This window comes from Biomphalaria glabrata, chromosome 16 (genome assembly GCF_947242115.1).
Source record: "Biomphalaria glabrata chromosome 16, xgBioGlab47.1, whole genome shotgun sequence".
Lineage (NCBI taxonomy): Eukaryota > Metazoa > Mollusca > Gastropoda > Planorbidae > Biomphalaria > Biomphalaria glabrata.
In genome coordinates this window covers 9,083,700-9,094,884 of record NC_074726.1, presented here as the reverse complement: position 1 = coordinate 9,094,884, position 11,185 = coordinate 9,083,700, and the positions used below count along the sequence as shown (strand labels likewise).

The 11,185-nt window shown below is 37.6% G+C and overlaps 1 protein-coding gene across 1 annotated transcript; it reads right to left on the bottom strand.

Annotated features, from left to right (window-relative positions):
• Positions 1-5,878: 5,878 nt before the first annotated feature.
• Positions 5,879-10,324, bottom strand: LOC106078995 (uncharacterized). Its single transcript, XM_013240096.2, has 4 exons — positions 10,144-10,324; positions 9,412-9,607; positions 7,953-8,114; positions 5,879-7,031 (listed from the first exon to the last, which is right to left on the bottom strand). Exons 2-4 carry the CDS (start codon positions 9,602-9,604, stop codon positions 6,652-6,654), a joined length of 735 nt encoding a protein of 244 aa, XP_013095550.2. The 5' UTR covers positions 9,605-9,607; positions 10,144-10,324; the 3' UTR covers positions 5,879-6,651.
• Between the last annotated feature and the right edge of the window lie 861 nt (positions 10,325-11,185).

The window sequence follows — 11,185 nt, the reverse complement described above, 5'->3', positions numbered from 1 at the left end:
TTAGGGTGCCAAGTTTTTTTTAAAATAAAGTGCAACCAAAGAATCTTAAGACACTAAACCAAAGAGAATAATCTTTCGAGGAGAGAAGAGAGAGATTGGGCCTTTAGAAACCTCAATCGAAAAATTATTTTATTTATTTTTATACAAATCATAAAATTACATTGGTTTAGTCAGATTATTGCTTTTGGGAACTATTGTTCATTTCCCTTGTGAGGTCGGAGGCCAAGTCTTACGATGGAGTGCTACAACAAACAGTCGCTAGTGCTGAGAAGGCAGTCACCAGAGTCTGTATTTTAAAGTTACTGATATTCGTGCTCAAATACAGAAGAAATACATTTTCACTGTATTGCTTCTCAAACAGCATACCCTAGCTATTTATGTAAAAATTAAATTTAACTTTGCTTTCTTGTTGTTTTAGCTTTTTAATTTATATTTGTATTTTCGAAATTTAGAAAACATAAATAAATGAATGAATGTTATTATATTTGTTGTCACTTTTCATAAATGAGTCTAAATGTGTATCTAGTGTATTAGACGAAATTTATGACTTAGGTCTTTAGAATCTTTTGTTCAAGTTTATGTGCAACTGTTTACGTGTGTTCCGAAGTGTTCGAGTTACTAGGTGACTGTCACGAGATGAGAGCAGTGGGCTGGCGTCTGTTTCAGTTGGTCACTGGGAAGGTTGATTTTGGCACCTAGCATCTGTCGCAGAAACTGTGGCAATTCTGTCACGATTCAACGGCTAAGATTAGGTATAAATATTACTATTAATACGTGTATTTTTATTAAAATATTTTTTTTATATGTTGGGGTCTTCATAAAAATCTTGCCCTGGTGCAACTTACTTAGATCCGGCCCTAATGTAAGTATATTACAATTTATTGTTCTCTTTTCGACCCTTCAGGAACAATAGTTATGTGTTACATCTCTGTCGCTTTTTAGTGGAGAGAAAAATTAGCCTTTGTTTACAAGGCTCTGAGTAAATTCTGTTTACATTAACTAGATTAATGGCAAACAGTTTCGATAACTGTAACTGTTGAATTTTCAGTCGGCGTATTAATCCCATGTGATAAGATAGACATCAGGCTTGTTTCCTATCTTGACGGCTTTCAATTCCCCTGCATCCGGTCAGCGGAAGAGAGAGGATAGAGCTAACGTTTGGGCTGTCCAACACCGTCCGGTCTGTATATATATATAATACCCTTATCAATACCACCACCCCCCACCTCTTTTCCAGGAGCTCAGGTGAAAAAAACGCTATCCCCGAAACCCGGACAGTATTGGCAGAGTACGTTTTATGACGTCATTTACTTCAGTCTCGTTGAGGCTCTCTCTCTCCCTCCCCAGCTCTATGCCCTTCTACATGCCCCCCCTCTCTCTATTCTCCTTTAAAGTAGTCTCCCCTAGTTCTCCCTCCCCGACACCACCTGTAGATCTCTGAATTGAAAATCTGTCAATGTCCTCGAGTGAATGGCAAGAGGAAGTCAATAGTTGTCTGTGTTGATGTGATTATTATGTCCCTTTTTTTAAAAATGACTTGATGTCATTATGCGTTATAACCCCCTTTGTGTAGAAGTAGGCATTAGTGGAGTTATGCCCTTTCCTTACCAAGAGTGCTGTTGGTTAGATACATGTCTTCACTTTTACCTATTCCTAAGTCGGCTGAACTGTTGATCATATGATCTGTCGACCGTTTTTTTTTCCCATTCCTCTCTGTCATTTGTCTTCCGATTTCTTCGTCTTTTTTCCTGGTACTGTTCCCTGCAGAGAAGGTCTTTGTTAGCCCTGAGGTCCTTAGTTTCTCTAATTGGGGCATATCTGAACAGTCTATCATCTCAGCGCTTTTATTATTACATGAAGCAAACGGTATGTTGAAATGATGACCTTCTCTGCGTGGTATTAGAAACATATATAGTCTCTGTCTCAGATCAGGAAACATGAAAAGGACCAAGATGCCTGTGTGTAGTCGTTCAGAGAACTCTTTATGTTGTGTCTGTTCTATTTACATGTATGTTTCTGTTGTGTTGTTTGTATATGAGAAAAGAGTCCTTGTAATCACAACACATTTCCATTCAAAAAAGCAGTCATAGTTTTAGTCCTAGTCTTCCCAAATATTCGAACTCTCATAAACCAAGCGCTTATCACTCGACACCTCAACTGAATACAACATTTCTCAAATTATATAAAATTGTATCGTATCTTAAAATTTACAAAAGCACCTTAGAAGATATGCATGTTCTATAGTGTCGTTGCGCATGTAAATTGGAAAATAACTCTACCAAATATCGGATTTCCTGGCTGATTCAGTCAACCCGTACAATGCTCTATCATCAATAAGAAAGAAAGTGCAGTTTCTCTTATTTTAAGATATTTAGTATCAGATACAGAATATTAGAGAGATACCTAATTTCTTTTCTTTTTTTTTAGAACGCCCCTGAAACCATCCGACTCTGATAGTACATGCCGTATTCTATTCTAGAAGTAATAATAATCTTCTAAATAAATGTACACACTCACACACACACACACAACCTTCTGGTAACACTGAGAAATAAAGTGTACGTCATTGAAGACTTTATTTTAATTTGCTGAGTTCAAACTATAAATGTCTTCTGGTAGGAAATCAAATTGCACAACATTCTATTTCTGACCTGGGAGAGTATCCAGTATCAGTTGCTCTTTAGAAAAAATACAATCTATTTTGAGAGAGAATATAAGAAGGGTACCTATAAACCAATTTATGACTAGCTTACAGGCCAACAAAAAAAGTGGATTGGTTCTAAATCAAGAACTGTCTACCAGAGTGTAAATGTGTGTGTGTGTGTGAGAGAGAGAAAGAGAGAGAGAGAGAGACGTGTAGACACATAGCAGAAAGAGAGAAAGACCTGTCAACGTGAGGTAGAAAGAGAGACATGTAGACTCAAGACAGAAAGAGATAAACTTTGAGACACAAGAAAGAGATATATAAAGACACTTAGACACAATACAAAAAGAGAGCCAGACATGTAGACACAAGACAGAAAAATAAAGACAAGTAGACACAAGACCGAGAGAGATCTAGAGCTGTACAGGACACAGGGCTGTAAAAGAGAGAGAGAGAGGCATGTTGACACAAAGAAGAAAGAGAGAACGACCTGTACACGTAAGGCAGAAAGAGAGAGAGAAAAACATGTAGATACACGACAGATAGAGAGAGAGAGAGAGTGAGAGACATTAAGACATAAGAAAGATAGAGAGACATGTAGACACAATACCGAGAGAGAGAGAGAGAGAGACCTATAGACACAAGAGAGAGAGAGAGATATACCTGTTTACAGAGAGAGACATGTAAACACAATACAGAGAGAGACCTGTAAACAAAAGACAGAGATAGAGAATATAGATACAGGGCAGAGAGAGAGACTTAAGGCTGAGAAAAAATGTGTAGACAGAAAAAGAGATATGTAGACACAACACTGAGACACTGAGAGAGAGCTAGACCTGTAGACTAAAGGCAAAGTGTAATAGATCTGTTGACACAGAACAGAGAGACATGCAGACATAAGACCGAGAGAGAGATAGAACTGAAGACACAAGACAAACAGAGACATGCTGACACAATACATAAAGAGAGAGGCCTGTAGATACAAAGCAGATAGAGAGTGCTCTGCAGATACAATGCCGATAGAGATATTGACCTGAACCTACGCGGCAGAAAGAAAGAAATCTAGTTCCAACATGTAACCGAGACATTCTCTAAGTTGTCTTGTCTCTACAATTGTCTCTTTCTTTCCTGAGATACTACCGTAAGAAAAGTTTTCGCCAGGGTAGTAAAATGTTGCCAGACCTGACTCGAAAAACATTTTAGAATGATAAGGTCAACAGTACATTTAACAAATTAATCAGAAATTTAGGAGGCGCTGTGGCTGAGTGCAAAGCGCTTGTTTTCTGAGCCGTGAGTGCCGAGTTCGAATACTGGTGAACACTAAGATTTTTTTTTCTGGATCTTTTGGCGCGAGAAGCTTCTTTCACTAGATTACACAATTACGGGCATTGCATAAAGCCGTTTTTTTTTTTATCGTGCTTAGAATTGGCGTTTTCCATATTGAATGACACCCCAAAATGACAATTTTTGTCAATTTATTTCAGGAGATTGGTATGAGTTATCTAAAGATTTTAATAATTTCCGGTTATTTCCAGTACTTTTTCGTATATTTTGCAATTTCAGGAGATTTCCAGGAGTTCCTGGTAAATCGACAGGAGCCGTGGGAAATCTGTTATAAGTTATAAAATGGTTTAATTTAATAATTTATACACCTAGAATTAGCGCGGGTTCTATGAAAGTGCGAGTCCTATGAAAGTGTGGAGCCCACTGCGGTCGCATAGTTTGCAGTGGCCTAAGGCCGGCCCTGCTCCACCGTGCTCCAATGGATACCTGACATTAGTTGAGGAAAAGAAAATGAGGTTGGTCGTTGTGCTGACCACATGACACCCTAATTAACCGTTACTCTCTAAAATGCTTTCTATTGGATATGGACTTTTGCCGCTGAATTTATTTGATGCTTATGTTTGAATTGGATGCCATTATATTTTGATCATTTCATGGGTCTAGGTTCACTGTGCTTTAAAAAAATAATTAAAGATAACTTACGTTTGACTTTTGTTGACATTGATAATCGCCCAAACCTGTGGCTCTATGCTAATCTTTGACTTTCGTAAACGTATTCTTCGGTCCTTTATTCTGTCTGTATTCCATTTACTAACCTTGGAAAGTTGTCCTTTTAAAACACATACCTCATCTATGACACGTGTATTTATATCAAGGCCACATGTACGACAGTGTAAGGCTGTGACACAAGACAGAGAGATAGACCTTCCTTCAGGGAACAGCACCAGGAAAAAGAAGAAGAGACAAAGAAAGTGAAGGGAAGGCAACATAAAAGAATGGATGGGCCTGCCATTGAAAGAGATTCTAACTAAGGCATAAGACAGAGAGGAATGGAGAAAGACGGTCGACGAGTCTCGCATGGTGCCCCAACGGTCCTACAGACTAGGGGATAAGTAAAGGTAAAAAACTGTGTACCCACACAGGGCCTCCACAGTTGAAAAATATGTAATTTTAACGAAATAGTCATATTACATATAAAAAATAATGAGACTGATATTAATTTAGAGACACTCTATTATCCCTTAACGAATGGTACATATATATATTATCAAATTTAGTATTATTTTTTAAAGCTTATTACCGGTAAGGGTCTCCTCAAACATCCTGCCAATAGACTCTACTAAAATCCTGCTCTGCTTTCTCTAAGCGTACTTATAAAATAGTAATATTTATTTTCCAGCTTTCTATACCAGGGGTTCTCAACCTGTGACTCGCGACCCCCTTGGGGGTCCGTTGACGATTTGCCAGGGGTTGCCTAAGACCATCGAAAATATGGATTGATATTGTTTATTCTTCTAATGCTGTACAGAACCGTTGTTCTATACTGACCTACCAACTTAGATGAAGCACTTATCCTAAACAGCCCAAAACCAATTCATTGAAGAAAAAAAAAAAGAAGGCGTAGAATATAATGTGTATTTTAAATTATCCTTAAAAACTAATTTACATCAATTCAAGACCCAGGTAAAATAGAATCTATTATGACAATAGGTAATAAAATCGGCTGCAATGAAGCTCATTGAAAAATGGCGGTAAAATTAAAATAAAACGGCTAGTACCGCTAGTGCACACTTTGACATTTTCAGACTTATGCTGTATTTTGTCAAAAAAATTGATTTGTTGAATTAGCAGCACTGCTTCTTGTAATCGATATTAAGCTATTGAAGACGATACAAAATCACCATTAAAATAGATTTTATGAACATATAGAAAAGTGACAAGTAAGAAAGGTAAAAATGAGAAACTTGTTTATTTGCTATTAGGATATAAAAGCTTTCATTTTATTTTAACTGAGATAGAAAATAAAGGCAAGTTTTAACATAAATACATCTTTAAATTATGGAAACTGTATCACAGTAAATACTGAAAGCAACAATAATGGCAGACATTCAGAATACGAAAATATGGTCTGGAATAAAAAAAAGAGATAATCTATCACAGGTAGTATTACATATAGTGTTGATTAAGAAACAAAAGTAAATAGAGTGTTAATACTATTGGTTGACTGGTTAATAAATGCTAAAAATATAATATGGTTCAATCATAATCTGTGTGATGGCAAAGAGTGGACATCCTGTTAGACTGTAAATAGGTAAAGAACGGATTGTGGTCCATTTACTTACTGAATGGAATGACACTTTATACTGACGGTATTCACTATTTTTGGTATTCGAGCGAGTGCCCTTTTTTTGTATTGATCGACGGTTATAAAAAAAAGTACTTTTCTTTAGTAGCTTGAAGTTTTAATACTTTGTGGTATAAAGAAGCTAATAATACAATATAAGTGTAATTAAAGTAGTAGTAACTGAATCGGTTTAGAATCTTTTCGAATGTAGTTAAGTATCTAGAACTTTGATTTATGGTAGTCCCCTCAGCCACGGTTTGTTATAGAATATAATATATATTTATACATCTTATGAAACTTCTATACTTAGTATATATTATGATGAATAAATATGTAAAAAGAAATTCATTGGTGATTCACTTCACAGGTTGGTTTCAATCTACGCCTCTGCAGCTTTCTTCATGTCTCCCACTGACGAAGTTTGAGTTGACGTGGAACTGACGAAGATACTCCACGGAGTCTTGGTTTTGCTGGCGTTGGAACCAGATGGGTTCATCCTTGTGTTCTGTGGCGCTTGGAACCCCTGTGGAGAATCGCTCGTCTTAGCTTTGGTGGAGACTTCCTTTTCCAGGCAATCCACTTTGGTTGAGAACTTGACGCAACGATGACAGCATCCACCGAACAGAAGCAAGCATGCTGCCGCAACTACGATGTAGAAACAATAGCTGGGCAAAAGACGTGTTTTGTTATCGCCGGGCGCCAATTCCATCTTGTATATTAGGACGAATAGAAGCGTGCATGCTACGTATGCCAGTAAGCCTGTCAATAGAATACGAAATAAGCTTCATTCTAATTGTAAACACACAAGATAGTGACACAGGGCAAAGGAACATTAAAATAAAGAGATTAATTTGTTAGTATGTGTGTTTTTCTTCTATTAAATCTTTTGCACATGAATCCTAGCGCTATGCCTTAGAACCCCCCCCCCCCCCCCAGCCAGTGGGCCAGACCATGTGAACGTGTGCTGCAACATATTGATGCTGAACCAAAAATCTGGACTATAATCGCCAGCCAGGGAACCCCAACATGGATTAGAACGGTGACATGTTAAGGACCAAGTCAAACCACCTAATTGGAGGTACTCGATTGTTGTGAGGATGGTATCGTCACACCAACCGAATGTCCGAAAAGGGTATACTTAGCATGATACTGCGGCCTTTGGAGACGCGCTGTACAACAGAAGTAAAAAATGTATTTTTGGTTTACTTGGAAAATCACGTCAATCAAATCAAAGGAAGAGACTTATTGAATTTATAGGCCCTTTTTTTTTACATGTTTCGAATGTCTTGTAAAAATGTAAAATGTTTTACATGTTTCGGATGTTCCTTCAGAGTTGAAGATACTTTACTTCCTAGTCCAAACCTCCCGCAGGACGACGGGGGATGGGAGCGGGCTGGGTTTGAACCCGGGACCATCGATAAATCCAAACGACAGTCCAGTGCGCAAACCGCACGCTTATTACATCCAAACCCAAACCTCAGCAGGACTGAGGGTATGATGCCCTGACCATCGAAAATGACAGTTAAGAGAGCTTGCTACTCGATCAGGCTTCCGACTATGGTCGTCCCAATTAAAGACCTACATGACCCAATATTCATTTGCTACAGCTAATATAAGTAACTCACATTCACTGCGTAACTCAATGATAGCCTGCAAGTACAATTGTTTCTAAAGTACTACCTGCAAATATGGCATGCAACGCTGTGATGTTTGGTAGGACAGTCATCCATTTGTGGACGTGACCAAACACATCGGCCCACAGCAACAGGAGACTAGACATGACGCACAGTGATGTCAAAGTCATGCTTGCTAATAAAGTTCCATAAATAGCTTTTACGCATTCTAAAGAAGAGACGAAATGAAAACAAAAAAGTGACAAAATAGACTTGACATTTTGTTTTAATGTTGCTTTTGGGTATTTTGTTCAAATTTTAAAATTATTATATTCTGAACAAATCTTTAGACTGAAATGCAGGCAGGGTTGGATCCGGGGACCTTTTAGATGAAATACTAGAGCGCACACGGCTGTTTTTTACTGCACCACCAAGCGTTCGGAACTCACTCCCCATAGATCTCAGACAGACAACATGCTACTCTACATTCCAGAAGAACATTAAGACCTATCTGTTTAAAACTTTTTAGATTTGTTTGTTTAGCTCTTGTGTTTATGTTTATAATGTTATCACAGCACCTTGAGCTTACATTTTGTTTGTTTAACAGCGCTCCATAAATTAAATTTACCACACGACCAGACAGCAAGCTGTTCCCTCAATTTGTCCTCGTTTTCCAGTTAATAAAACAAAAAGTGTATTTGATTATATGTAAATGACATATGATTTGTACCATAACAATTATTTAGATTCATAAATTAAAAAAAAACAGTAGAAAAAAATTCATTTCAGTAACAAATAACCAATGAAGTTGATTGTAAATAAAAGCGCCTAAGTAAATAGCCTCTTGTTTTTATATTCTAATATCCCCACTTGTCTTCTATCTGAGAATATAAAACACAACAGTAACATATTTATCAATAAAAGAAAACTTATTGTCCTATATTTTTCCCTACAAACTTTACAATCTACAAAAAATGTGTAGGGAACACTCCTCTGAGAGCTGGTTAGCATAGATGTATTAAGAGCCTTGATTAAAACGTTTTCTCTTGAAACTGCCTGCGTCTCGTGGAGGGACCGTGTCGCCAATCAGGACGTTTTGAAACTGGCCAATAATGCAACAATATTTATGTTATTTTAACGCAGAGAAAAGACTAAGTTGGCTTGGATATGTCACCCGCATGCCAGATGGAAGAATTCCTATAGATATCCTCTATGTTCAGCTTGCGGAAGGCGTTAGACCCAAGGGCCAACGAGGCTTCAGAACTACAGACATGAACGAAAGTATGTGGGAGGAAATAGCTCGATGGGACGGCATGTGCTGGTACGAAAAAAAAAAGAGCTGGTGTATCAGCTAACCCTAAAACTGATGCATTCATATGCACGAACTGTGGCAAACTTCGCCACTACTTAATTGGCTTGATATGTTACACCCGTCTCAAGAGGAAACTAAAACCTGTGACTCATCTGGGCTCATCCAATATCTTCCGAAACAGAAGTAGCTATATACATATACAAACTTTACTTACTATTGTACTGCTGGTCATCTTCAGTAGCGTCTGCATCGCTACTAGGCCCAGTGTACCAGTTGGTACTGAAGTGGACAGATCTGCGGTTTTCCGCGTAGTACCATCCTGGTAGCAAAATACCCATCAAGAGGGCAATGAAGGCTAGGCTGAACATGAAGGAAGCCGAAATCAGCAGACACAAGTATTGCGCCATTTCCTGAATGTAAATTTACCACACCGGTAATGGCCGTTATATTCAATACAAAATACATTTTCTATCCATTATACGAACTGACTAATTAATTAGAAAGTTAAAAAAATTTTTTATTACCTGGAAATAAAATATTGATTTGAAAATCTCATTTATAAACACAATTCTATAAAATCTATCTATCTATCTATCTATCTATCTATCTATCTATCTATCTATCTATCTATCTATCTATCTATCTATCTATCTATCTATCTATCTATATATATATATCTATATATATATATATATATATATATATATATATATATATCTGTCTGTCTGTCTGTCTGTCTATCTGACCGTCTTTCTGTATGTATCTATTTCGCTATCTCGCTATCCATCTATCTATGATAAGATCCGAAAAGATAAGACTAGATAATTCTATTGGCGCAAATGGACATTCAGTTTGACTGTCCATCTCAGAAATTCTAATATAGCGAGAACGCTACAGATGCAAATACGTACAGATAACAGAATACAAAAAAAATAATAATAATTACCAGCTTTAAATAGAGCCCTCGGTTCTGGTTGCGTGGATCCGACTATAAGATATGGATTCACAAAGAGATGAAGTGATTGAAGACGTCTTGAAGGATCAGAACGTCTCTCTGGAATGAGGCAAAGAATTGACTGGTCTGAGCCTACGTCACCTCTGAGCTGTCACCTGCACAAAGCTATAAAACTCACTCGGTCTTTGTTCCTGTATCAGATCCAATCTCTAAGCAGAGGACACAACAAAGCCTGAACTCAGTGTTTCTTAAACTTTTATCAGTGGCGCCCTTTCTTAACAAGCGAATAAAAAAAAGGACTCATCCCCCGCCCCTTTTTCAGTAAGCTGGGTTTGGGAGGTCGCTGATAGCTCCCTAATGGAGTCCGTGAATGTTTTAAGATCGTAGTAAAAAAAGAAAAGCATGCAGGAATATTTTTATAACAAAATTCTCCGATTTTTTTTTCTTTTGCAAATATTTTTAACAAATAGTTTCAAGTCGATCTAAGACGTTTTTGTAAATAACCTTTTCCAAAAGGTTTTGAGTCGATTAAAATGCAGAGAATCATTTACATTTTAAAAGGTCATACATAGAAGTTGAAGCTAGGCCTCTCTCTTGTACTATTTGTATTTCTGAACATTACAGGGCTAAACAAACATGGTCGTTTTGATTTACTCTTGAAAGATAAACTGACCATCCTCGCACCACCTTCTTATCCGCACTTGGCGTCCTCCTTTTCAAACTTCGCGTCCTCCTTGTCTGGACTGAGCGTTCTCTTTATTAGGACTTGGCGTCCTCCTGTTTAAGGCTTTGCGTCCTCCTTTTCAGAGCTTCGCGTCCTCCTTGTCTGGACTTTGCGCCTCTGACACTTTGAGAAACGCTGCATTGACGCACTCTATTTAAAAATGTTTCTTACGCCTAGTCTACGCTGATTGGCTATCCCACCTGCACAAAAAAGGTGAGGAAAGGGAAAGGGGGACCATTCTTAAAGTTAATGTTATTATCATTGAAAGCTATTACAATCTATAAACATCTCAAGGCTGAGAGCAACACT